At 49.7% G+C, this 27,034-nt stretch overlaps 3 protein-coding genes across 6 annotated transcripts; all 3 read left to right on the plus strand.

Annotated features, from left to right (window-relative positions):
- The first annotated feature begins 455 nt into the window (after window positions 1–455).
- Window positions 456–15,609, plus strand: ARHGAP30 (Rho GTPase activating protein 30). Of its 2 annotated transcripts, XM_069478467.1 has the most exons (13): window positions 456–811; window positions 5,458–5,560; window positions 7,849–7,993; window positions 8,917–8,999; window positions 9,156–9,263; window positions 9,850–9,977; window positions 10,474–10,645; window positions 10,726–10,829; window positions 10,906–10,983; window positions 11,491–11,892; window positions 12,856–13,121; window positions 13,214–13,559; window positions 14,196–15,609. In XM_069478467.1, the coding sequence occupies exons 1-13, from the start codon at window positions 715–717 to the stop codon at window positions 14,840–14,842; spliced, it is 2,679 nt and encodes an 892-aa protein (XP_069334568.1). In that variant the 5' UTR covers window positions 456–714; the 3' UTR covers window positions 14,843–15,609. The 2 variants fall into 2 exon arrangements, with proteins under 2 accessions (XP_069334568.1, XP_069334567.1); XM_069478466.1 differs by having other exon boundaries at window positions 554–811; window positions 13,214–15,574.
- A 1,319-nt stretch (window positions 15,610–16,928) lies between these two features.
- Window positions 16,929–22,899, plus strand: USF1 (upstream transcription factor 1). 3 transcript variants are annotated; one of them, XM_069478468.1, is made up of 11 exons: window positions 16,929–17,048; window positions 18,937–19,029; window positions 19,429–19,478; window positions 19,633–19,748; window positions 20,098–20,199; window positions 20,436–20,631; window positions 21,065–21,152; window positions 21,285–21,343; window positions 21,493–21,587; window positions 21,834–21,962; window positions 22,155–22,899. In XM_069478468.1, the coding sequence occupies exons 2-11, from the start codon at window positions 19,022–19,024 to the stop codon at window positions 22,242–22,244; spliced, it is 933 nt and encodes a 310-aa protein (XP_069334569.1). In that variant the 5' UTR covers window positions 16,929–17,048; window positions 18,937–19,021; the 3' UTR covers window positions 22,245–22,899. The 3 variants fall into 3 exon arrangements, with proteins under 3 accessions (XP_069334569.1, XP_069334571.1, XP_069334570.1); XM_069478470.1 differs by having other exon boundaries at window positions 19,633–19,717; XM_069478469.1 differs by lacking the exon at window positions 16,929–17,048 and adding an exon at window positions 17,932–17,997.
- A 386-nt stretch (window positions 22,900–23,285) lies between these two features.
- TSTD1 (thiosulfate sulfurtransferase like domain containing 1) lies at window positions 23,286–24,395 on the plus strand. The gene is given in 3 exon segments (XM_069479197.1): window positions 23,286–23,502; window positions 23,505–23,573; window positions 24,118–24,395. Coding segments are annotated over 3 exon segments (564 nt in total).
- The last annotated feature ends 2,639 nt before the right edge of the window (window positions 24,396–27,034 follow it).

Raw genomic sequence — 27,034 nt, forward strand, 5'->3', positions numbered from 1 at the left:
AAATGAGTTTTACAGACTGTTAGAGGATTTAAAGATCACCTTCATTTTCATACGTGTGGAAAATGAGGCTCAGTGAAGTAATACGACTTGACTGAGGTGACAGGCCCCTCAAGGGTGGAGCTGGGACATCCTCCCTCCCGGGTGTGCTTTGCACAGCCCTGTGTCGTCTTGCTCCCAGGCAAGCCTCACATCTTCACCTCAGACTGAAGAATTCTGGTCTCTGAGGATGTCAGTCACCTGCTCACACCCCAGGGGCCATCACCCCACCCCAGGGCTCTGACATCACCTCCCCTTGACCAATAAGAGAAGTCCCAGGAATGGGTGAGGATGTGAATGTCAGCTACCTCCCCCACCCCAGGCCCTGTGGTTGCAAAGATGCTCTATCAGGAAGTGGGTTTGAGGAGCTGCACAGCTTCCTGCCCCCCCACCCAGAGCTGAGTAGGGCGAGAAGGGCCAGTGCCAGTCTGGGCCACGAGACACAGCTTCTTGCCGGGGTCCTGGCAGCTTCCTCCTCCCCAGCCACTTCCGTGTGGCCGGGGCCCCAGTGGCAGGAGCCGCTGCCCGTTGCCCAGGCCACCCTCCACCCCCAGTTTGGAGCCCTGCCCCTCTGGGGCTGGGCCAAGCCCAGTGGCCGGCTGGGATCCCATGGGGGACTGGTAGGGCAAAGGTCTTGGGGGACAGAGGTGGCTGGGCCAGAGTCCTGGGGCTCCGGCCATGAAGTCTCGGCAGAAAGGAAAGAAGAAGGGCAACTCGAAGGAGCGGGTGTTTGGGTGTGACCTGCAGGAGCACCTGCAGCACTCAGGCCAGGAGGGTAAGGAGGCCAACTCAGAGCTGCTGTGGAGTGGGTGGGAAGGCACACTTCGTCCCCAGCCTGATCTGGTCTGAGGGGCAGAAGCAGCTTCCAGTGGTCCTGGGGAAGGGGCAGTGGCCTGGGGTCACCATTCAACAGACCTATGAGCAGGCAAGACAGGAAATGTGGCTCAGTGAAGAAGGCAGGGTGGCTCCCTTGTGTAACTTTCTGGAAATGGTGGCTGAGGGGATGCGAATGTTAGCACCGGGGAGGATGGAGACATTGGAAACCCAGGAGAGGGGGAGGAAACAGAGGTGAAGGGCCAGTGACCAAGGACAAGAGAGGGAGGCTGAGCAGACAGGGTCAAGAAAGGAGTGGCTTGAAGGGGTAATGATTGTCCTTGGGTCTGAGTGAAAGGACAGGAGAAGGGCTCCAGGAGAGTCTGAGGATGGCGCTTGTGGAGGAAGGGGGTTTCCTAGCTGGAGGAGCGCACCGGGGCGAGGTTGTGGGCTCTGGCCCCGAGGCAGCCTTGCTGGGCCGCAGGTGAGGATGTGGGGTGGGGATAGCCTCCTCCCGCAGTCTTTGTGACTCTCCCACTTTCCCTGTGCAAAGGAGAAACAGGTTCGAAGTGAGGGCCAAGGGGAGAACTGCTGAAATGGCAAAGAGTGAAAGAGATGGCGATGGTGTGAGGCCTGTTTGAAGCTGGACGGGAGGGTGCAAAGGAGGGTGGGTGTGGGGGCTGTCCATGGAGCTTGCCCAGCTCCGTCCCTGGGTTACCTTGGAGTGGGCTTTGAAGCCAGCAGGACCAGGGACAACACTGGGCTCGCAAGCAGGCCTGGCATGGAGTGTCCACTCAAAACCACTTCTTGATTTGATTTGAAATTGAACCCAGGTATCCTGGCTGCCCAGCCCAGCTTGTTTTTGGCACTTCAAGCTCCTCCCAGCGAAGGGCACAACTCTTTCCCCCCCATCCTACCCCACCCCAATCTGTCATTTCCTCTTTGTACCCTCCTCTGCTCTGAGCTGTGGCGCCTGCACTGGAGGGAGGGTGATGGTGGTTCCCAGCTCATTTCCTGCTTTCAGCCCCGCCCCTGCATCCTCAGACACCTCCTTCCCCTTTTCTCCTCCCCCAGAGGCCCCCATCCCCACTGGCCTCTGTTAAGGGAAAGCCCAGGCCCCAAGGAAGAGTGTTAAACAGCTGAAGTGAGCTTCTCTGGGCCTTCCTCTTCTCACTGGGTGGAGTGGATGCGTCGCAGCTGTCGGCACAGGGCTTACTCCTTTACAAGAGATTCCTCTCAAGAGCGATGATTCTTGGCCGAGGACCACACGATTTAATTGGGGATGATCTTCTTCTCCTAGCTCTCTGCAAACCTTCAGTTCAATCTTTCCTGGCACTGCCCTTTCCTGTGGCTCACAAACCAACCCTATCTTGAAACACTGAACCCACTGCCAGCCCAGACCCTGCTCCCGTAACCCTCCCGGCTTCCATCTACATTCCCAGTAGATGAGAGGTGTGCTCTCCAGAGAGGATAGATATCTGGTTGCTGGATCCCAATCCTGGGTGAATCCCAGAGCAGGAGAGAAGCACCTCCTGCCCCTCACCAGCACCTGCCTCCTTGCCTGAGCTCAAGGGTGGAGTGATCTTGGGCATCAGAGCAGCAGTGGTAGCCCCTCACCCATCCCCAGCTCTTCCCAGTACAGAGTGGTGGAAAGTGGAAGGACAGAGAGAGGCTGGTGATGGCTCCTCTCTTTAACCCAAGACCCAGCAAAAAAAGAAAGCCCAAGCCAGAGAGATCTGTGTTTCTGGTTAATTATCCTCCCTGGTCATTCTGGTTTCCCCCAACCTCACAGGCTTGCTCCATCTCAGCCCTCTCTCCCAGCTCTTTGCCCCCTTGTGGGTTTCTTCCCTCCAAACCCTTTACGTACTGAATTCTTCCTTTCCCTAATTTTTATTTCTTGGGTATCCTGTCCAGGTTTGTGATTCTTCTGGGTCCCTAAGCTTCAGGCCCTCCATCCTGATTCTATCCCTATTTCCTTCATGTAGCCTTCCCTTTGACACCATCATTCCAATGCTGTCTCTAGCTTTTATCTCTGACCTTGTCTCTCTGATCTTTATTTCCCTGACTCTCCCATCTCTCTGACGCTGTTGTCTCTTCCACCATCTCCTTGAGCCATTTCCTCTATGGCTCTGACTCCTTAGGCTCTTGAACATCCTCTTTTAAGGCCTTCTCTGGAGGTTCAAAATCAACAGAGAAGGACAGGATGGAGAAGACCTGTTTTGGTCGCTGTTCACATGACAGCAGACTATCATGAGTCAACAGAGTAATGTGGTGGCCAAAAAAGTTGACAAAGCATGAGGCACCCAAGAGTAGAATGGCAGCTTGAATGAGGGCCTGCCCCATCTCTGCATTCGGTGCTGGGAACCTGAGGTCAGGGGGATCCTGGCCAATGGGAGCAGGTACTGAAGGGATGGACGGTGAACGGCTTGGGTGAGGCAAGAGAGATGGCTAGGGTGCAAAATTTAAGGAACAACTCACTCTCAGGGTCGTGCAAGTGCCCTAGGTGCCTCATCCTTCAGTAGGTACTCACTCTCAAGACTGTGCAAGGGAACTGTTGGCATTTGCACAGCCCTGGGAGTAAGCACTTCCTTAAATTTTCACCCTAGATGCTTCCCTTGTCCCACCCAAGTCTTAGCTGTGGTGTGTAGGAGGGCAAAGGTCTGGAAACCAGGTAACCAGGTTATATGAGAACAGTGGAAAGATTGTGGTTGATGGATTTATTGATTGCTTCCTTCATTCTATACTTTTATCATACTTTATTCTACAAAAAGCTTGGGATGCAAAACTGCACAAAAATATAAAATAAATGACAGAAGGAACTGAGTTGTAAAGAAAACAAGAGGAAAAGGAAGATCAACACCAGAAATGCAAATCAGATGGTTCTATATGGTTCCTAAAGGTGGGCTCGGAGCTTCCTAGTGGTTAAAGAGACAAATGCAATCAGGTACAAAACTCATAAGGCCCATAAGAAAAAAAATATAGGTGGCTTAGGAAAAATACAGCTTTTTCTGACACTGGCACAAGAGAGATTTCTCTGGTGAGTCCTAGTTAATAGGACTCATTGCTTTGTCATAGGCAATATTCTCTATTAAATCTCCAAGGGACGTCACCAATTCTCATAACTGAGGCATTTAACAAATATCTATTGAGTACTTGCCCTGTTTCTACATCGTGGTAGATGCTGGGAAGGTGTTACTATTTGTCAGGAGGCATAAATACAAAACAAACTAATGATAACAAAGTACAATAAGTACTATCATACAGATATGAACAAAGGACTGCAGGAACTATACTATGGATATAAGCAAAAGGTACAGAACTGGAAGTAATGTTTGAGATGTATTTTGAGGAATGCATAGGAGTTTACCAAGCAGAGTCAGAGGGTAGGGTATTTCCAGACAAAGGAATAACATGCGTGATGGCACCAAGCAAGGCTTGTTCACAGACTAGCAAAGGGCTGGATCATAGGATTCTAAAGGAATTGACTGGAGCTCCGGATAGAACGGTGGCTGGACCTGGTTTGTGAAGGGTCTTATACACCATGCTGAGGAGTTTATATTTTATTCTGTACCTGTAAGGTAAGCAATGGGGATTAAGGTGGGGAGGAGCAGGGTGTAGATGTAGCAAAGGATCTAAAGTAGGGAAGTGTTTTGGAAAGATAACTGTGTGGCATTGAGGAGATGGGATTCAACACATGATTTTTAAGGCTCTGTCACATCTGAGAGACCGTGTCAGATAATATGAGAAATATGAGGAATACCAAGATGGATCCCAATTAAACCCTGTCCTTAAGGAGCTTACAGTCTAGTAACAGGAGGGGACCCAGGGTTGAGAAAGATAATATATTAATAGCTTTTTGCACTCTTTGATTTGAATCCTGCCTCTAGCTGGGTGTTGCTGGGGACTTGTTACTTCTTTGATCCTCAGTTTTCTTATCTGTAAAATGGGAACTAAAATACCTAATTTATAAGACTTAATGACAGAACATATATAAAGCAGTCAGTGCAGTGCGTGGCACATAGGTGCTTCTCTCCTGAATTGGCCTATTTGACGGTCTGTCACTAATTTTTGTACTTTCCTATGACAGAACTAATAGCCATGAGCTTTCTTACCAGAAGGTGTGCTTCAAAATAATCCCCATCAGCCCTGTTCCATTTTGGTTGGGACAACTAATGATCCTTTATCTTTTGTTGAGTGCTATGTAAACTCACTCTAAAGATTAGTCCTTGACTCTGCCTCCCCTACCAACCAGATTGCTGCCCCTTTAAAAATTCTGGCATAGCAACTAGTAATTACAGAGAGACAAATTTCAGGTCAACAAAGGTAGAACTTTCTAGCAAAGGACTGATTGGGTAGTCTGGAGAGGTAGTTAGCTCTGCACCCCCAACCCAAGACTTTATGCCCAGGCTCTAGGATCCAACGGGAAGAAATATGTAGAGGGGTTGGAGCTGATGACCTGTAAGAATCTTTCTGACAAAATTTTATTCCATGAGCTTTGCCCTCAATCTCCCCAACCCCCCCTTCCCTGGTGCTTCCATTTCTCAAACCCCCTGGAGTCTCTGACCTCTCAGACCTGATTTCTCCTTCTCTGTCCCATCTGTGTCCCAGTGCCCCAGGTACTAAGGAGCTGTGCAGAGTTTGTAGAAGAGTATGGAGTGGTGGATGGGATCTACCGTCTCTCAGGGGTCTCCTCCAACATCCAGAAGCTCCGGTGAGTCAGACAGAGTGGGAGGGCTCTGCGGCCAGGAGGCCAGGGAGCCAGAGCGCCATGTTGAGAGTCCTGTGGAGAACAGAGCGGGCGGGTGAGGGGATGTGGGGAGAAGGAAGCATAGATGCTAGGTACTGATTTACAGAGGAGCTCTGAAGTCTCCTCAGGAAGGTGGAGACCAAGGCCCACTCCCCCAGCCTCTCAGGTGTACACGTGTGTGCATGCACACACACACATATTTCCACTCCCACATACACCCATCCCCACATACAAATACCCAGCTTTTTAAAAAATTTAGATATTTTTCACATACCATAAAATTCACCATTTAAAAATGTACAATTCAGTGGTTTTTAGCATATTCACAAGGTTGTGCAATCATTGTCACCATTTAATTCCAGAACATTTCATCATCCCCCAAAGAGACTCTGTACCCATTAGCAGTCATTCCACAGTTCCCCTTCACCCAGCCCCTGGCAACCACTAATATACTTTCTGTCTCTATGGATTTGCCTATTTTGGACATTTCATGTAAATAGAATCATACAGTGTGTGACTTTGTGTGTCTGGCTCTTTTCACTTAGAATGTTTTCAAGGTTCATGCAAGTTGTAGCATGTACCAGTACTTCATTCCTTTCTATGGAATAATATTCCATTGTATGGAATTTCTGTGGAATAATATTCCATTGTATGGTTATATCACATTTTGTTTATCCATTCATCAGCTGATGGCTATTTGGGTTGTTTCTATCTTCCGGCTATTATGAATAATTCTGCTGTAAACATTCACGTATAAGTTTTTGTATGGACATATATTTTCAGTTCTTTTGAGTACATATCTAGGAGTGGAACTGCTGGATCATATGGTAACTCTATGTTGAACTTTTTTTTTTTTTCCAGCGCTGACAGCCTGAATATGTTGAACTTTTTAAGGAAATGCCAAATTGTTTTTCATAGCAGCTGTATCATTTTACATTCCCACCAGCAATGTATGAGCTTTCCAATTTCTACACATCCTTGCCAACAATTGTTGCTGTGTGTCTTTTTGATTATAGACATCGTGGTGACTGTGAACTGATATTTCATTGTGATTTATATTTGCATTTCTCTAATAGCTAATGATGTTGAACATCTTTTCATGTGCTGATTGGCCATTTGCATATCTTCTGTGGAGAAATGTCTAATAAAATCCTTTGCTCATTAAAAAAATTGATTAATTAATTAATTTAAAAAATTTTTTAGAGATGAGGGTCTCACTATGTTGCCCAGGCTGGCCTCAAATTCCTGGGCTCAAGTGATCCTCCTGCCTCAGCCTCGTGAGTAGCTGAGACTACAGGCATGTGCCACTACTCCCAGCTGCCTGTTTTTTTAATTGGGTTATTTGTCTTTTTATCATTGATTTATAAGAGTTCTTTATATGTTCTGAGTACTAAACCCTTATCAGATATATGATTTACAAGTATTATCTCCCATTCTGTGACTTGTCCTCACTTTTTTGATAGTGTCCTTTGACATACAAAAATTTTAGATTTTGGCCTAGGCACGGTGGCTCATGCCTGTAATCCTAGCACTCTGGGAGGTTGAGGTGGGAGGGTCACTTGAGGTCAGGAGTTCAAGACCAGCCTAAGCAAGAGTGAGACCCTATCTCTACTAAAAATAGAAAAATTAGCCAGGTGCAGTGGCATGCGCTTGTAGTCCCAGCTACTCAGGAGGCTGAGGCAAGAGGATCACTTGAGTCCAGGAGTTCAAGGTTGCACTGAGCTACGATGATGCCACTGCACTCTAGCCCGGATGATAGAGCAAGACTCTGTCTCAAAAAAAAAAAAAAAAGAAAACTTTTACATTTTGATGTTCAATTTATCTATTTTTTTCTTTGGTTGCTTGTGTTTTGGGTGTCATATATAAGAAACTGTTGCCTAGTCCAAGGTCTTGAAGATTTACATTATGTTTCTTTCTAAGAGTTACGCTTAGTCATTTTTATTATTACAGGTATCCAGAGGCAGGCTCTGGGTCCATTCCCTACTGCTACTCACTCCTACATACCCCTGCATTGCTACTCACATCTACAGCTACATCCCTAACATACCCCTGTTCATGCACAGATCCACTTATCCTCACATCCACATCTACATGTCAACACATACAACACCTTACACTTGTTGCCTCATATATATATACACACACCAATATTCTCCTTCCAAGTTCCACACACATTGACCCATGACATAGCTCCCACCTTTCCCCACATTACCCCAACCCCTACCACTCCTGACCACTCTGCACCTTCCCAGGCAGGAGTTTGAGGCAGAACGGAAGCCAGACCTGCGGCGGGATGTTTACCTCCAGGACATTCACTGCGTCTCCTCCCTGTGCAAGGCCTATTTCAGAGAACTGCCAGATCCCCTCCTCACTTACCGGCTCTATGACAAGTTTGCTGTGAGTTGAGGGGTAGGGATGTGGAACACAGGGCTCACGGGTGGCTGCTCTGGTTGTGACATCCCAGGTGTGTCACATGCCAGCCAGGGTCCTAGTGAGCCAGAATGGCAGAGACCACAGTAAAACATTACTAGGGAAAAACCTGCTCCTCCCTAAATCTCCCAGTCCCTGCTACCTCTGCCCTCCCCTGCCCCGCTTCTCTTCAGTCTCCCTCCACTGTGTCCTCCTGCTAAGTCCTGCACACTGCACACAGCACGTGGCGAGACTTGGGGAGGAGAGGCTAGACTGTCAGAGCTGGAAGGCCCTCCGAAAGCATCTGGATCAGTGCATCCCTAAACTTAAGAGAATGAGAACACTTTTTAGAAGTCAAAAATTTTTTCAGCATGCCCTTCCATTAACTGTAATTGATGTTGAACATGTTTTAAATGAGAAAACACACGACAAAAATGCTATCCTGAATTAAGTAACACTTTAAAAATAAGTTGCATTTTATGGAGCACACCAGCATTGAGAGATCCTCAACAGTAGTGGCACCGCACTCAGTCCACACAGGCTACACGGGGTGGGTGTAGGCACGCTGAAGTGACTCCACAGTCCCTGGGGCAACCACGGGGTGGGACCACTAATATATCCCAGTTCCAGAACTTTACCAATGAGGATGCTAAGGCAGGAGTGGCAGTGAGTTGCTCAAGTTCACAAAAACTATAAAGTAGCATAACCAAGACTCAGCTGCCATCTTTCGTGGGCCCCAGATTCTGAGCTCTCTCTACTATGTTAGTGTGTCTCAGAAGATCTGGGGTGAGGGCAGCATGGGGACAGTGCAGATCATTACTGAGGGTTTGGTTCGAAGCTCTGGGGAGTAAGCAGGGGCATTTCTGAGTCACTGACTCCTGTTTCTTGTACCCTTCTTCTTCCCCCATCAGGAGGCTGTGGCAGTGCAGTTGGAGCCTGAGCGCTTGGTCAAGATCCTAGAAGTGCTTCGAGAACTCCCTGTCCCAAACTATAGGTGTGTGGGACTCCCCCTCGCAGCCCCACTCTCAAGAGTCCTGGCTCTGTCTCTCTCTCCACCTAGAGCCTTGACTTGTCCCTCCTGACTCCCAGGCCCTGGCCCTACCCATGCCCTGGGTATTCCCTGTGTGATCCCTTCCCCTACTTTCTGCAGGACCCTGGAGTTCCTCATGCGGCACTTGGTGCACATGGCCTCATTCAGTGCCCAGACCAACATGCACGCCCGCAACCTGGCCATTGTATGGGCGCCCAACCTGCTGAGGTGGGTGCATGTGTGACATCGTGTGGGGATCCTGGGAGAGACTAGCCTCTGAGAGGCTGCTCCCGGGATGGGGTGCAGCTGTGTGGGTGTGCTGGAGAGGGGTGTAGTGTCTCATGAAGCTCAGTGAGAAGGAAATGTTCAGGATTGTGTTGAGTGTGATTTCAGCCCCTTCTCTGAAATCAAATAAAATCCCCCAAGGGCAGGGCCTTTGTGTTTTCCTACACTGTGTCACTGAGCTCAGGGACTGGAACATAAGTCCTTGCCAAATGTTTTTTCAGCAAATGTCTTGCAGTCTATTGGAGAACTGGCCTACTGTGGTAACAGGCAGACTGTGAGAAGTCCTCTAATTCATTATAAACAAGGCCCCCTGGTATGCAAAGGAAATAGAGATTAATCCCGAAGAGAGTGTCCAAGAAGGCTTCCCAGAGGAAGCAGCATTTGCAACTTGAAGGAATCATGCATACTGTTTAAGAGGTGGAGATGGCGTTAAGGGCATGCAAGGAAGAGAGTATAAGGTATTTTCAGGGAGAGTTTGGACAGGAAAGTGTGGTAGGGCTGAGGGGAGAATAACTCCATATCTCCACAGGTCTAAGGACATAGAGGCCTCGGGCTTCAATGGGACAGCAGCCTTCATGGAGGTGCGCGTGCAGTCCATCGTCGTTGAGTTCATCCTCACACATGTGGACCAGCTCTTTGGGGGTGCTGCCCTTTCTGGTCAGTGTCCTTCCTGCCCTCCACATATCATCACTGTCTGTCTGGGAAGTCATGTCAGTTATAGAGTGCCTCAAAGATCAACTAGTTCAGGTTCCCCATTTTGCAGATAGGAAAACTGAGCCTCATAGAGAGATATTGGTGACCATCACCAATATCTCTTGAGAACCCTGGCAAGACGATGGTGGGTGCAGTCAGGACTACAGCAGGCCTCTTCTGTTGTCCAGGACATAGTTTCACCTCTGAATCACCATCCTGGTTCCTAAGGCTAGTGATGGCTCTTACCTACCTCCCATCTCACCAGTCAATGTCCTGGGATGTCCTGGCCCTCTTTGTCCATGAGGATACCCTCTTGAGGAGCTGGACATGGGGGCATTATCTCCAGGGGCCTCTGAATGTATCCCTAGCCTGGCAGTTGGTGAGGGTGATGAAGGGCTGGGTACCTGAGGTCCCTCTCTCAGCTCTGTTCTTGGCTGGCCAATTCCTTTTCTTTTCCCAGGTTGTCGGGTAGACAGTGGATGGCGACCACTTCCAGGGGCCCGGGCATCAGGTAGCTCTGAGGACCCTATGCCCAGATCCCTGCCTTACCACCTGCCTAGCATCCTGCAGGCTGGCGATGGGCCCCCACAAATCCGGCCCTACCATACTATCATTGAGATTGCAGAGCACAAGTAAGGCCTCCTTCCTGGGCCCTCCTCCCTTGCACTGAACACCAGGCCCCAACTCCCAATTACTTCTCCATTCCTTGCAGGAGGAAGGGGTCTTTGAAGGTCAGGAAGTGGAGATCTATTTTCAATCTAGGTCGTTCTGGCCATGAGACAAAGCGTAAACTTCCACGGGGGGCTGAAGACAGAGGTAAGTCTGGGGAGGTGGGGGGACCTCTGCTGAGGGTGTACAAGGCCCTGGCTCTACACACATCCCTGTCTTGCAGAGGACAAATCCAATAAGGGGACCCTGCGGCCAGCCAAGAGCATGGACTCACTGAGTGCTGCGGCTGGGGCCAGTGATGGTGAGTATAGGTGTGCACTCCTTCATGTGTATGTGTGTGTGCTGCGTGATCAACAGCGTGGGCCCATGAGTGTGTGTCCATGTGGCCAACTATGTTAAATTATTTCAAAAAATATTTAAAGAGAGCCTATTATATATCAGCCACAGTGCCAGATGCTAAGTTTACAGTGGTAAGCTTGTCGTCTAACCTATGGGTGTATTGATGAATGTTTGTACATGAAGGGACAGCACGGGGAGAGTGTGTGTGTGTGTGTGTGTGTGTGTGTGTGGTGGTAATGTCCAGTGACTGCATCTGCAGCGAAGGAAAGGGATTCCCTAGGTATACATAGGTGGGGTAAACTTTGACCTACTGGCTGCTTGGAGAGTTTACAGTAAAGGCCCAAAGAAGCTGGGCCTCGTGCCTTCCAGGCCGTCCTGACTCTCAGGCCTGAGAAAGCAGAGAACATTCTCCAGAGCCTTCCTGAGGTGTTTAGGCTATTGCCTACCTGGCCCTCTCTCTCCTCCACAGAGCCAGAAGGGTTGGTGGGGCCCAGCAGTGCCCGGCCATGCCCACTGCTGCCTGAGAACTTGGAGAACGATTCTATGGAGGCAGCAGAGGGTGAACCGGAGCCCGAGGCAGAAGCACTGGGTGGCACAAACTCTGAACCAGGCACACCACGAGCCGGGCGGTCAGCCATCCGGGCTGGGGGCGGCAGCCGTGCAGAGCGCTGTGCTGGCGTACACATCTCAGACCCCTACAATGTCAACCTCCCACTACACATCACCTCTATCCTCAGTGTGCCCCCGAACATCATCTCTAACGTTTCCTTGGCCAGGCTCACTCGTGGTCTTGAGTGCCCTGCTCTACAGCACCGGCCAAACCCTGCCTCTGGCCCTGGCCCCGGCCCTGGCCTTGGCCCTGGCCCCCCAGGTAAGGACTCAGAGATTGTCCAGGACTGGCAAAGGGGACTAGGACTCTAGACGGAAGTTCTGATGCTGGAAGATCCACCCTAGGAAGCGCAGAAGGCTCAGCCCTTGGGCTCTGAGGTGGTTACCTTCAGCTGCCTCCCTGGATTCAGAGTGGGGAAATCCAGTAATATTATCAGGTTGTATGAAATCTATGGAGAGGGGATCTCTGGTAGCCTTCAGATCACTGATGTACCCAAGAACGGGGGTCTGTGTTAGACACATACTGCAGGGATTACTAAGTACAAATGTATAGATGATCATAATAATAATAGGAATATCAATACTAAGAGCTAACATTCATCAAGGGCCTATTATGTGCCAAGGGCTGTGTTTGCAGGCCTTAGCTTGTTTCCTTTTCTCATAACCTTATGACATAGGTGTTGTTATCCTTAACTTACAGCAGTGGAAACTGAGACTTAGGTTAAGCAATGTGCTATTGATTTAGGTAGAAAGTGGCAGAGCTGGGATCTGATCCTTGCTCTGACTCCAGTTCCTGAAGTGTCACTGGTGAGAAGTCCTAAGGCAGCATAGGATAGCGGGTAAGAACATGGGCTATAGATTTAATTAGACTTGGGTTCAAATTTTGGCTGTGCTACTTATTGGCTGGGTGACCTTGGACAAATTGCTTAATCTCTCTGAGCCTCAGTTTCTCTTGGACTGTACCCCTACATAATAGTTTGTTTTGCAGAGAAAATAAGAAAATGCATTATAAAATGTATGGCACAGTGCTTGGCCCTGGTAGGGGTTCAATAAAGGTCGCCATAAGCCAATCATTGGGGATATTGGTCTGAGAGGATCAGCTATGTGGAGTATCTATGCAGAAAGTGCTGGACCCCTACTATATCAATGCTAGGAAGACCTACATTGAAAAGTGTCAGGGCTAGCCTTGATCTTTGTATTCCTGGAACTACTTCTCTCCCAACAGATGAGAAGTCGGAGGAAAGTCCAGCCCCAGGTTCCCTGGCTGACTCAGGCTCAGAAGATATGGCTCCTGCCCTGGAGGACTCCCTGTCCCAGGAGGTGCAGGATTCCTTCTCCTTCCTAGAGGACTCAAGCAGCTCAGAGCCTGAGTGGGTGGGGGCGGAGGATGGGGAAGTGGCCAAGGCAGAAGCAGCAGGAACCACCTTCTCCCCTGGGGAGGACGACCCTGGGATGGGCTACCTGGAGGAGCTCCTGGGAGTTGGGCCTCAGGTAAGGAGAAGTTGTGCTGGGTTTGAGGGTGGCATGGAGCCCAGAGGGTGAACAGGGCCTCCTGGTCCTTAGTCACAATGCTGTGTCTACAGGTGGAGGAGTTCTCTGTGGAGCCACCCCTGGATGATCTATCTCTGGATGAGGCGCAGTTTGTCCTGGCTCCCAGCTGCTGTTCCCTGGAGTCGGCTGGCCCCAGGCCTGAAGCGGAGGAGGAAAATGGGGAAGAAGTCTTCCTGAGTGCCTATGATGACCTAAGTCCCCTTCTCAAACCCCAAACCCCAACTTGGGAGGCTGCAGACAGTATGGAGGAAGAGGCAGCAGGGTGTGGAAGGCAGGCTCCAGGACAGGCTGAGGAAGAGCAGGCCTGCTGGGCAGTGGGGGAGGACAAGGAGGTTGGGCCTGGAAGGAGATGGGCTATCCGAGAAGAGGCTGAAGGGAGTCCAGAGACTGAAGTGGAGGCTGGAAGGGGTGGTGAGGACAGAGGTGAGGCTGTAGGAAGCCAAGAGACAATGGCCAGTTTGAGAGAAGGGAGTGGGGAAGAGACAGAGGCCAAGGAAGAAAACTCCAAAGATCAGAAAGAGACTGAAAGTATAGAGGAGACTAAGGGTGTGGAGGAACCAGGAGGAGAGCAGGATAAAGACAAGGAGAAGGAAAGAGAAATTGAGAGAGAAGAAGCTGAACATGGAGAGAAAGCCCAGGTAGAAGATGGAAGGGAACCACAGCACAGGGCCCAGGAACATCAAGTTGCTGAGGAAAACTGGGAAGTTGTACACAAACAAGAAGCTGAGGGAGGCAGAGAAGATGAAGTCAAAGAACAGAGGGGGAACAGGGACCCTGAGCCAAGAGAAGACCAAGGAGATGGTGAAGACAGCAGAAGCCCAGAAGCAGCTGAAGGAGGAGCAGGGGGAGTCAGCAAGGAACGGGAGAGTGGGGATGGAGAGGCTGAGGGAGACCAGAGGGCTGGAAGTGACCATTTAGAAGAGGGTGCCCTCTCTGAAGGTTCAGGCATAGAGTCTTTGGAGGTTGATTGTGCCAAAGATGGCAATGCCCAGTCTTCTGACATGGAGCAGGTAGCCCCACAGCCCATTTGGCCAGAGGAGATGGAGCCTGAGGGGCAGCCCAGTCCAGAGAGCTGTAATCTGTGCCCCTGTCCCCTTGGCTCCACTAGTGGTGTGGGCATGCGCCTGGCTTCCACGCTGGTTCAGATCCAACAGGTCCGCTCTGTGCCTGTGGTGCCCCCCAAACCACAGTTTGCCAAGATGCCCAATGCAATGTGTAGCAAGATCCATGTAGCACCTGCAAACCCATGCCCAAGACCTGGCCGGCTTGATGGAACTCCTGGGGAAAGGGCTTGGGGGTCCCGAGCTTCTCGATCTACTTGGAGGAATGGGGGCAGTCTTTCCTTTGATGCTGCTGTGGCCCTGGCCCGGGACCGCCAAAGGACTGAGGCTCAGGGAGTTCGGCGGACCCAGACCTGTACTGGGGGTGGGGACTATAGCCTCATCCCCAGAACCTCCCCCTGTAGCGTGATGCCTGCCCATTCTCCTTGGCCCCTTAGCTGCATGGAGCTCCCACCTGAAGGCACAGAAGAGTCTGGACGCCGAAGTCGGCTTAGTCTGCCCCCCCGAGAACCTCAGCTTCCTGATCCTCTTTTGCCCCCCCAGCGACGATCATACGCATTTGAAACACAGGCTAACCCTGGGAAAGGTGAGGGACTATGATTAAGACCGGAGTCCTGGGCAAAGGGGACCAATATATTGTCTTGAATCTCCAGGGTCCCTGACTAGCTGTCTCTTCTGCCACCTGAGCAGCTGTAATGCCCAACTCTATAGGCTCTGGCTCTCCCAGCTTCTCTTTTGACTGTGGGAGGCACTGCCTGGTTGGTTTACCTGAAGTTGTCTCAGACACGAGGTACTTATCTCTTAGGAGATTCCCAAGAAGTCACCAAAATCCTGTTCCCAGGGAGTGGGGTCATTGGCCAAAGGGAGAATAGGGTAGGCAGAAAACTTGGGTTTCTCAGAGTGAAGACCAGAGGAAGAATTCCAGCCAAGTTCCTGCCCTCCTCTGAGGCTATGAATTTCTTTTCACTGGAGCCCAGGGTAGAGATGGGGAGGAGAGTTCCAGGTCAGAGTCTTCCATATACTTCTAGAGTTGCCCATCCTTGTTCTATTCCTGAACTCTTGGATACCTCCTGATTCTTTTAGCTCCAGGTTAGGAGGAACATATCCAGGAATCTCTTTGAAGCTCTTAGTGTTTGTTGGAGGGACTGGACCCCTCTCCAGCTCCCCTACCTTCCGCCTCCAGGGACCATGTGGAAAAGAGGTCCTGTACAGATCTCTCTGACCTCTCCTTTTCCCTTTGGAATAACTTCCACCTATTTCAGGAAAAGGGGAATTGTGTCACTCAGGCCCTGGGACTGCATCCCCAGAAAGCTGGGGCCACATACTCTAGTAAGGGTCAATGTCTCAGAATAAAAGATGTATTTTTAAATTTAGTGTGGAGTCTCATTATTCTTATTAAAGTCTTGGGTGACAGATGTCATATTTTCATATATTCGTACACACACTGTCTTTTCTTTCTTGCTGTTTAGGTGCTCTTCCTCAGTTGTTGTCATGGAGACCAGCGGCTAGAAACTAGAGCTGGGTTCATGGTGGTCAGGAAATAGGGAAGAGAAACTTATATTTACATAATGCTCATTATATGCCTGGAACTCCGCTAAGAATTCTATGCACCCTTGGCTGGGTGTGGTGGCTTATGCCTATAATCCCAGCACTTTGAGAGCAGAGGTGTAAGGATCACTTGAGGCCAGGAGTTTGAGGCCAGCCTAGGAAACATAGTAAGACCTCATATCTACAAAAAAAAAAATAATAAAATAAAATAAAATAAAACATAAATTAGCTAGAGATGGTGGCCTGAGCCTGTGGTTCCAGCTTCTTGGGAGGCTGAGGTATGAGGATTGCTTGAGCCCAGGAGTTTGTGGCTGCTGCAAGCTGTGATCATACCACTGCATTCCAGCCTGGGTTATACATCATGACCCCATGTCTTAGAGATAAAAAAAAAAAAAAAAATCGATGCATCTATGCCCTTGATTTTACTTAATCTACATAACAATTCTGTAAGGTTTGTATTGGTATCTCATTTTATAGATGAGGAAACTAATTCAGTCACAATGCTCGCAAAGATCAAAGATCTCAGGTCAGAAGTGGCAGAGGCAGGTTTGAGAGCTGGATTTGTGTGGCCCCAGAGTTTGAATTCTTCTCATTATGCCACACTACTCCAAATCCATTAAGGGTAGGTCCTGACTGAGAAGAATGGGAGTCAAGATTCCTGTCACAGAAAGTGTGAACTTCTGAAAAACCAGAAGCCTTGGGGTGTTTGGGTGAGTGACTGCTGACGCTAATACCAAGCAGTATGCCAAGATCTGTGTATGCCCTAACATCTACTAACCTCTAGTAGTAAACGCTTCAAAAATATGTCCTGCTCCAAGATGGCCTCCCAAATAGCCCTTGTTAAAGATGGCGCCTCCGTTGGTTGTCCCTCCCTTGGTCTCAGCTGGCCTCCCTGTCTCCTTTTTCCTGGAACCAAAAAGGTCCTTCTTAGAACAAAGATGGTAGTACAAGTTAGTCGTCCTCCCGTGCTTGCCGAAAGTGGTTAGCACTTCAAGTATATTTCCAGGACATCGCTTCTTTTGGGCTCCAGAGATAGCCCAAACCCCCTCATTCTTCGGTCCTCATCAAGGTGGAGCAAACGGAAATGGGGCGGCTCAGAAACTATGAGTAGATAGGGCGGGTCGAGAGCGACACTTCCGCCCCTCACCAACATGGCCGCGGGTTGGAAGTGCGCATGAGCAGCTGTCTATGGCGATACCCAGGTCGGGAGAGGGAGAACACTGTCGGAGAAAATCCGTGGCTGAGGCGGCCTTAGCCGGTGAGTGTAGACCGGATGGGAGTCTGGAGGCTCGGTAGACCGTCAAGGCAGGGCAACTTTGATTTTGTTTCGGTTTTTAAGGTTAAGGAACTCCTGGAAAAGAAGCCTTTGTTTTGGGGGAGGGGGCCGTGCCTGGTTCTTTTATCTCCTACCGGGCTTTGTGGGCCAAACTCGCTCTCAGTCCCCCAGCGCGCGCGTCTCGGCCCTCCTTTGCTGTCCAGCCCCAGGCCGCAGCTGCGGACGCCGGGCCCCCGAGCCCCGGTCTCCCTTCCTGCCTCCTCCGGGGAGCAGCTGAGGCGCGGGGTGAGCGCGGCGGGGCCGGCCGGGTCACGGCGCGGGCTCTCGGGCTCGCGCCTGGCGGGCGCTCAGCTCCGTCAGCGCATTCTGGTTGGTGGGCCTGGGAGACGCCGCATTCTCCCGCAAGGTGTAGGCGCCTGACTTCTTTCGGTACTTAATTTTATCCCCTTGTGTCCAGACTTAGCAAGAGCTCTTACTGGACCCTCCTTGCCTGAGCGTGCACGCTACAACATCCTATCCCGGTTTCCTTGTCACATATCCTTAGTGCTCAGGAAATGCTTCCGGATGTCCAACTAAGATTTGAATAAGTAGCCCGACCCCGTTGCTTGATGTCCTGAGAGGCTACCCCTAGCTGACAGCTGTGGCCAATAGAGACGCCTCCTGAGCCCTGCCCTCTCTTCCATTGCCTCCTCCTGCAGTCAGCGAAGCAAGCCTTGGAGGGGCACTTCCTCCTCAGGTTTGAGGATGGAGACGTAGGTGGTCCCAAAACACTAGTGCTACTTCCTCTTTTGGACTGGGATCTCCTTGCGGCGATGCTTCCTCCGAACAGTTTCACTTTCAGTTCCCCCCTTTTTTTCATTTTGATTAACATTTTCCTTGGATGTGGGCTGAACCAGGCTTATCCGCCGAAGATTTTCCTTGTATAGGAAAGGTTTGGAGAATCTTACCGGTAGAGAATTTACAAAAATCTTGCCCCTTTCGTGTTGGAATTATCTTATTGCTTAGTACTTACTGTGTAGCTGTTTCTTTCTGGAGGCATCTGTTGGCTCAGCCCTGTGTTTTTCCTGTCCTCTGGCTGGATGTCAGGATCCTAAGGCAGGCACCTTGTAGATGGATTCCTCCCCCATTGTCTCTTCTTCAAAACCCTGGGCCTGGAGCTTTTTCCCTTCTTGCTGAGGCTCAGTTGATTTGGAGTTGTCATAGCAACATTTTAGCAACTGTGTTATTCTACAGGAAGGCTTGGTGAATAAAACAGAAGGACCTTGAAGATGATGCACTTGGGCTTTAGGGTCTCTAACAGATTACATAAATCTAGACACCTCAAAACAAGAGCCCTGTCAGTATAATGGGGTCTAAGGGCCAAGTCTAGTCTTTGTGGTTAGGCAAGTTTTTCCAGTGTCAATGGGCTTCAGATTTCCCCTTTCTAGATTTGAGAACAGAAATTTCTTGGTGTACAGTATGTAGCTGAGAAGCTGAAAGAAGCATCAGTGTCCATGATCTTATGTTTTTTGATAGTAGTGGCCTATACATGGCCCTTCCTAATTCCCATGAAGCTGCCATCATAGCACGTCATAATAGCTTTAATAATAATAATCCATCCAGAAATATGTTGTTTCTGTCTTCCAGTATAATTGTCTCCTCTCTACCAGGAGTTGGAGTGATAATGGAGGGGCAAGGAACACTATTTATACTATTTATAGAATTGCTTTTTCAATCATTGTAGGCCTCAGCATCAGAATGGGGGAAGCTGATTATCCCCTGCAGATGATTGGGTTATTTTCCTGGCTGTGTCTTCATGGAGCCTAAGTTCTAGAACCAGAGAGGCTGTTCTATTTCCTAGACTCACTGCAAACTCTGTGATTTCTGCCAGGACTTAGCACTCAGGCCTGTGAATCAGGAGATACCAAGACTTCCAAAAAAGACCCAGTTCCTCGGATGTGCCCCCTCACAGAGAGATGAAGGGGTAAGTGAAGAAGAGGCGAGATCTAGAATGAAAGATGGGTGGCCTGGGAGAATGCAAAATGGCTAAGAGCACTGGCTCTGGAGTCAGGCAGACCTGGATTCAGGCCCCACTCCATCAATTATTAGCTGTGTGATTTGGTTTCCCCATCTATAAAATGGAAGCAGTGCTACCTACCTCATAGTGCTATTCTTAGTATTAAATAAGATAGTGCACGTTATATGCTTAGCTTAGTGCCTATATACACAGTAAACACTCAGTAAGTACTAGTTATTGTTATTTTAACCTAACCCAGCATCTGTTGGGAATGCCAACGAGTTTGGGAGCCATATGTTACAGGGCCAGTGAGCTTCTCATACATTTCTTCCCTTACTCTTTCTTCTGTCCTTTCACCACAAACAGGCAGCAGAAAACAGCTGAAACTGAAGAGGGGACAGTGCAGATTCAGGAAGGTAAGTGTTAGGAACAGGACCAAGACCAAGCCATCATGGCCCTCCTTCCTCCCCCACCAGGCCATCTCCTGTGTGTCCTTTCTTCAATGACATGCAAGTGGAAGAGGAGAAAGGCAGTTAACTCACGGACCTTTCCTTTGCTCCTTTAATTCAGGTGCAGTGGCTACTGGGGAGGACCCAACCAGTGTGGCTATTGCCAGCATCCAGTCAGCTGCCACCTTCCCTGATCCCAACGTCAAGTACGTCTTCCGAACTGAGAATGGGGGCCAGGTAAGGGAGGGGGCCAGGTGGCTGCAGGTGTTACATGGGGTTGGGATTGAGGGGGGTAATTGAACATATTTTGGGGAGACCTGGCTTGGAAGATGAAGTGAAAATGTGGACTACAGTGTGTGTGTGGGGGGGGTACACTACTGTAAGGTTTGGAATAGAGATTGATGTCAAGTAGGAGTATGCTGAATCCTCTGTATGGGGAAAGAAGGGAGAATGGCTGAATTTGTGTCTCTGAAGGACTCTTGTTTTGGGGCTGTATCCAAAGGGCTCAAAGCTTTATGACTGGGATTCCTAGCACTTATTCTTTTCTTCTTTCTTTCCTTCCCTCCCCCTTTCTGTCTGCTTCTAGGTGATGTACAGGGTGATCCAGGTGTCCGAGGGACAGCTGGATGGCCAGACTGAGGGTACTGGCGCCATCAGTGGCTACCCTGCTACTCAATCCATGACCCAGGTACAGGGGCATGAGCTGGGGAGGAGACTAAAGCTCTGAGAAGTAAGATGAAGAAGGGAACCAATAGGATGGGGGTGAAGCTAGGAACGGTGTTGCATCTAGGGCTGCCTTGTCTTAAGGCCCTAGGCTCTCCCTTTCTGGATGTTTCTCTTCCCCCAAGGATAGAAGTTTCAGAGTGGTACAGTGGGAAGAAGTATCTGACGTCACGGACTCTGTTCTCTTGCTCCCCTTCCCAGGCAGTGATCCAGGGTGCTTTCACCAGCGATGATGCAGTTGACACAGAGGGCACAGCTGCTGAGACACACTATACTTACTTCCCCAGCACTGCAGTGGGTGATGGGGCAGGGGGTACCACGTCGGGGAGTACAGCTGCTGTTGTTACTACCCAGGGCTCAGAGGCACTACTGGGGCAGGCGACCCCTCCTGGCACTGGTGAGATATTGTGTGAGGATGCTGGCTGGAGGGGCTAGGATAAGCTGTGGGACATGACTGCTGGGCAGTGGGCCTTCACTCATGACCCTTAGTAATTATTAAGACCTGAGCAGATAGTGAATCTGGGGCTGTCTTTCTAGCAGGAGGAAACATGTTCTTTTTATTTTATTTTATTATTATTTTTTTTGAGATAGAGTCTCACACTGTTGCCCAGGCTAGAGTGTCATGGCATCACCTAGCTCACAGCAACCTCAAACTCCTGGGCTCAAGCCATCCTCGCACTTCAGCCTCCCAGATTGCCAGGATTATAGGCGTGAGCCGCTGTGCCTGGCAAACATGTTCTTTTTATAGGAGGGGCCCAAGTTCTTTGCCTCAGGGCTTGGTGAGGTTCCTAGTCGCATGTCCTGACCGAACCTACCCTGTATCTTCACAGGTCAATTTTTTGTGATGATGTCACCACAAGAAGTATTGCAGGGAGGAAGCCAGCGCTCGATTGCCCCTAGGACCCACCCTTATTCCCCGTGAGTGACCCTTGTTTCTTAATTTCCATGAGTGATCTTTATACCTGCTAAATCTTATGTAATTCCTTACCCCAAATTTGAATCTTATTTTTTGTCCTTCCTCACTCTGGCTACCCTGGGCTCTGTTGTCAGGAAGTCAGAAGCTCCCAGGACAACTCGGGATGAGAAACGCAGGGCTCAGCATAATGAAGGTAGGCACGATCCAGATGTGAAGCTAGGAGCTGTTTGGTGGGATTGGGGTCAGCAGTGATGTCTGAGGGGAGGACGGGTTAGGTAATTTTACTCTGGGGCTTGTGGTGAGTTTTCCCTGAGTTACCTTGTCCTTCACTTTGCTCCACAGTGGAGCGCCGCCGCAGGGACAAGATCAACAACTGGATTGTGCAGCTGTCCAAGATCATCCCAGACTGCTCTATGGAGAGCACCAAGTCTGGCCAGGTCATGGAAAGACCCTGGTAGTGGGCAGGATGCCTGAATTCTGTCTCCTGGTATTGTTTCCAGAAATGGTAGCGAGTGGGGTGTACACAGCAGTCATCTTTTCTTACCTTTCTGAGGTTCCTGTGTCCCTGGGAGAGCTTTATCACCATTCTTAGGGGAAAATGAAGTCCAAAGTGTGAGCTGCTTTTGGAAAGCAAGCTAGCTATCTGAAATCCTAGTCCTCATTTTGTTGGCCCTGTCTTGCAGAGCAAAGGTGGGATTCTATCCAAAGCTTGTGATTATATCCAGGAGCTTCGGCAGAGTAATCACCGCTTGTCTGAAGAACTGCAAGGACTTGACCAACTGCAGCTGGACAATGATGTGCTTCGACAGCAGGTCAGACTCATACCCCCAATATACGCCTCCTCAACTCCTGTGGCCACTGACCCAGTTTAGGACTCCCTACTTTGTTCTCCATAAAGAGGGCTTCACCTTTTTCTCCTCACCTGTGGATGTCTAAATAAGTTCAGGGGCTTGGCAATGCCAACTTTTCTAGTCATTCCTCTTACTCTCTCCTTCCCACATCAGGTGGAAGATCTTAAAAACAAGAATCTGCTGCTGCGAGCTCAGTTGCGGCACCACGGATTAGAGGTCGTCATCAAGAATGACAGCAACTAACTATGAGGATTCGATGGCTTTGGGCCCAAGAACTGCAGATAGCCCAGGAGTAACAGCCTAATCCCATGCCCCTTTCCTTCACTGCCCACTTCTGGCATGGGACTGGGGGCAGTTCAGAAGGCGTGTCTTTGAACTGAAGCCCTGTGATATGGCATCCTGCAATGGTGTGAAACACACAATGTGGATGTGCACTGACAGCCTCGCCCACCCCCACCATGCAGCCCCTGGGCCCTTGTGCTCCTCTTGCACAACGCATGTGCTGTCTCCATGCTGGATACTGGACACACTAAACTGGGGGGCTTGCCCTGTGCTTGCTTAGAGTGCCCAGCAGAGGGTCTGCTGACAGGTGATGCTCTGGCTTGCCCCAGGCCTCTGGCACTGCCATGGGTTCCCTGGAGCTGAGGTTTAGATGTGCACTTGGTGACTCAGGAGCAGGCTTAAGCAAGAAGTTGGGGGAAGGATGCTTAGCAGTGGCTGCTGCCCCCTGAAGAGGAGATTGGCCAGCCAGCAGCTAAGGCTTATGCAGAAGTCTTTGGAGCTGGGGAGAACAGGCAGGGGCCCACTTAGGGCCTTCCCCTTTGTGGGGGTGTTTTTTTTTTTTCCCTTTCTTTCCTTTCCTTTTTTTTTTTTTTAAAGATAAAATCGTTCAGAGCCACAATTGTCTATTTTTCCTCCTTTTGTGGGCCCCAGGGCGGAACGGATGGGGCACACTGCTCTTTGACCAGTAAGGGCTGGGCCGAGTTTAGGGTGGGGCGCTGCTCCAGTATTCATTACCCTGAGTCCTGGTACCTGGGCCTGACCAGTGTGTCGTTTCCGGGCCATGCTGGGCAATCATAACGATGTCTCCAATCGGCTGGTGTTAGAGGCACCCCAACTAGGTGCTGTAGGGGCGGTGCGGGAGGCCATGCCTTCGCTTCCGTTTCCGGTCTCGGCTGGGGGCGGGAGCGAAGGATAGATGGTGCGTTGGCGGAGAGGGTGGGCCTGGGCTGCGTTCCTGCGACTCGCTGCCGGGCAGACCTGGGCCCTCGCCCTGCCCTACACATGGCCCCCTGGATTGAGGTGTTTGTGGCGGGAGCAGCGAAGGGGTGTGGCGGAGAGGTCCTTGTGCACGCCCCCACCGGGTTGGGGCGCTGCCAGGTGAGGGAGGGCCGTGGCAGCGGTGCATTGGAGTCCCCCTCACCTGCCGGCTCTCGTGCCCCTTCTTCAGCGCCCACGGTCTCCCTCCCTGAACTCCGTTCGCTCCTAGCCTCGGGCCGGCAGGGCTCTTCGACGTGCGATCTCGGGAGGAGGCGGCAGCTGGGACCATCCCAGGGGCGCTCAACATCCCGGGTATGGGATTGAGAGGGGACGCCCCAGTGGTGTAGTAGAGCCAGTCCAGGAGGGTCTTAGCTAATGGGACCTCACGTAGGATGGCGTGGGAAAGGCACCGGTTACCGGGGTCCTGCGTTACCGTAAGCCAGCCCTCAGCTTCCCTAGAGAAGGGCTGATTGGAGGCAGATCCTGGCAGCGGAACTGGCTCGTCCAGTTTGAGGCGATAGCAGGCGGTGAGAGGGGCAGACCAGCTTCTTTGCGCTTGACCTCCCCGAGGCTGGATGCCTGAGGCTGCCCGCCCCGCCTCCGCCTCGCTTTCACCTCCACCTCACGACTGACTCGGGAAGTGGCTCACAGTCAAAGGTTGTTTGGCTGACTCCCTGAGGGAGTAGGCTGTTTCTTGTCCTGGAGATTGGGGTGGGGGAGTGGCCACCATATGTTGTTTGGGCTCCCCCGTAGCTTTGTTCGACCACCAGGATCCAGCCCTTCCAGGGCCAATTTGCGAACCTGACAGTGCCGAACCGCCGGCTCTCCATTCTGTCCTCTCAACTCCTCCTCCCAGTGTCGGAGTTGGAAAGTGCCCTGCAGATGGAGCCAGCTGCTTTCCAGGCTTTGTACTCCGCTGAGAAGCCAAAGCCGGAAGATGAGAATCTCGTTTTCTTCTGTCAGATGGGCAAGCGGGGCTTTCAGGCCACGCAGCTGGCCCGGGGCCTCGGATACACAGGGTATGGGAAGGCGTGGCTTGCTAGCTGGGAAATGACTGGGGACTGCCTACCCGGCCTGTCCTTCCCTCACCCCTCTTTGTCTCCACTGGGCTCGAAACTACGCTGGGGCCTATAGAGAATGGTTGGAAAAAGAGAGTTAGGTTGAAGGTGGCTTATTGGTCCCGCCCCCGCCCCCAGTGGCCACCTTAACTAAGGGTGATGAAGGAGCTGACTTGCTGGGTTGGGCAACTCCTTATAGTGCTGTGCACACAAAAGCATCAAATAAAGAGCAGTTAATTAAAATATTGGAAGCACTTAATTTTTCAGGTGGTCCCAAAACGTTCTGATTTTAGTCTAGACCTTAATTCAGACCTGTGTCCTTTCTCCTTCTAGTATTCATCTATCTCTCCCCACCCCCAATTCTAGCAGTTTCCTTAGAGGCTACAATGTATAATTTTTCCACCAGGCGCTCGGGTGGCTTACGCCTGTAATCCTAGCACTCTGGGAGGCCGAGGTGGGAGGATCGCTTGAGCTCAGGAGTTGGAGACCAGCCTGAGCCCTGAAAATAGAAAAATTAGCTGGGTGTGGTGGTAGGTACCTGTAGTCCCAGCTACTGGGGAGGCTGAGGCAGGGGGATCGCTTGAGCCCAGGGGTTTGACGTTGCTGTGAGCTACGATGATGCCACTGCACTCTAGCCAGGGTGACAGAGTGAGACTGTCTCCAAAAAAATAAAAAAATAGAAAAAATTTTTTAAAAATGTACAATTCTTCTAAAATAGTTGTTTTCAGCCAAGATGCACATGAGAATCACCTAGTAGCTTAAAAAAAAAAATCTTGATTTTTCTTTTTCTCCAGATTTAGTAGATGGGATTTGGGCATTAGTGGTTTTATGGGTCCCTCAGGTCATTTCTATATGCAGCCAGAAGCAAGTACAACTGCTCTAGATCAGAGGTCAGCAAACTATGGCCCCAACTGGCTATGCTGCTGTGACCATTTGTTTATGTATTATCTATGGCCGCTTTTGTGCAAAAGTGGCATAATAGTTGCACTATGTCCTTATAAAGCCTAATGTTTTTACTAACTGGCCCTTTACAGAAAAAGCTTGCCTAACATAATAGACCTTCAACTCCTTTGGTCTCAACCGCACCTCCTTCAGACTTTGTAACTGGGTTGGGGAAATGGAAGGGCAATCCCAGGCCTTTGGGTGAGGGAATGGAAAGCACTCTTCGTCCCTACTGATGTGTCACACACAGATTACAGGAGCCCTTCCTGTGCCACCAAATCCAGGTCCCTGTTTTTATCATCACTGTTATTTTACACTGGATTTAACAGCATTCGATTGGTTAAAAAAATGAAATAGCACATGCTTACTGAAACAAAATTCAACACTACACAGTAAGTGTATAACTTCCCTCTAGCAAAATGCATAGTTTGATGCACATCCTTCAAGACATTTTAAATATTTTGGTGGCAGAGTTTTCACTTCATAGTCAGATTTTTAAAAAAATTTATTCTTTTATTTGTGGAATCGAAGGTTGGGTCAAAGATGAACCCAATTTTCTGATTCTTCAAGTCTCTGAAGAAATTCTTTTAGACATTTCCTGCATTCCTTGACTTTTTCTCACCTTTTCTTCTTCCCTTCTGCCTTCTCAACTGTACCCATCTGTCCTACATTTTTATCTCACAGTATACACACCACGTGGTTTAAAATCAGCCATTCTTGTGGGCTCTCCAGCTTCTCTGTAATAGAGCTATCCACTTTCTCCCTGGGCTATTCACACTACATTACTGTCTGAGTTTAGCCAGACATTGTTGGATTTGGAGATAAAGTTGAAATATGTGAGTCTAGCCCAGGGTCTGGCAAATAGTAGGTGTCAGTTATCCTTTCACCAAATACCCAAATCCCTTTGATTCTCAGGTTAGGAAGATTTTCCTGGGGTCTAATTTCTCTCTTTGTTTTGAGTCTTAACTGTTCCCCTCCCCAGGTCTTCATTATAATTTTGTTATAGCATTTCTTTATTATTATTATTGAGGCACAATTTACCTACAATAAAATGCCCAGTTCTTAAGTGTTCAATTCATTGAGTTATCAGTATGCTAACTTGTAACCAATACCCTGAACAAGATCTAGAATGCTGAAATCTCCAGAATTTCTCTAGGTTCCACTTTCCAGTCAATTCTACCCCTACTCCCTTTCTAGGCAACCACTTTTATCTTCTATCACCATAAATTAGTTTTCTAGCACCCTTCCTGGCCTGCCAACTTATATGTTTGCTTTCTTCAGCTTTACAGCTGATGAGGGTTAGAGAGAATCCTGTAAGTAACCTGACCTGGCCTACTATATAACCATGCCCTCTGGCTTGATCATTGTTGAGAGAACATTCCTATTCCTCTTTCTCCATCGGTAACTGTTGGGTTCATAACCCTGAAGGCTATTCCAAGCCATTACCTTGCCCTTAAGTTCTCTTTCCCTCTCCTCAGAGCTATTTCAAGCAGCTATTTCAGGCACTATGATTTACCAGCTATATGCACTTCTCTTACCGCCTTCTGCCCTCCTTTTCATACTAAATTAAACTTCCCCCTTTCAACCTACTTTGTCTGTCCCAGGTTTGTGTTTACCACATACCTGTGCTGTATCTGTTAGACTACACTTTTGTTCATTTGTCTGTTCCAATTGATCGTGAACTTCTTAAAGCCAGAAACTGGCTTTCATTTTCTTACCCCCATTTCTCCAATGCGAGTTCTCAGTGTTTGTTGAGCCTCGCTAGCCTTCTGA

The sequence above is a fragment of the Eulemur rufifrons genome, chromosome 8 (assembly GCF_041146395.1).
Source record: "Eulemur rufifrons isolate Redbay chromosome 8, OSU_ERuf_1, whole genome shotgun sequence".
In the NCBI taxonomy this organism is placed as follows: domain Eukaryota; kingdom Metazoa; phylum Chordata; class Mammalia; order Primates; family Lemuridae; genus Eulemur; species Eulemur rufifrons.

What these genes read in the sequence shown, in the direction of transcription:
- ARHGAP30 (XM_069478466.1), top strand. Translation starts at nt 715, where the DNA reads ATGAAGTCTCGGCAGAAAGGAAAGAAGAAGGGCAACTCGAAGGAGCGG. An exon ending in ATTGAGATTGCAGAGCACAA is followed by an intron (nt 10,646 to 10,725) that starts GTAAGGCCTCCT and finishes CATTCCTTGCAG; the next exon opens with GAGGAAGGGGTCTTTGAAGG. An exon ending in TCCTGGGAGTTGGGCCTCAG is followed by an intron (nt 13,122 to 13,213) that starts GTAAGGAGAAGT and finishes CTGTGTCTACAG; the next exon opens with GTGGAGGAGTTCTCTGTGGA.
- USF1 (XM_069478468.1), top strand. An exon ending in GAACTGAGAATGGGGGCCAG is followed by an intron (nt 19,749 to 20,097) that starts GTAAGGGAGGGG and finishes GTCTGCTTCTAG; the next exon opens with GTGATGTACAGGGTGATCCA. An exon ending in AGAGCACCAAGTCTGGCCAG is followed by an intron (nt 21,588 to 21,833) that starts GTCATGGAAAGA and finishes CCTGTCTTGCAG; the next exon opens with AGCAAAGGTGGGATTCTATC.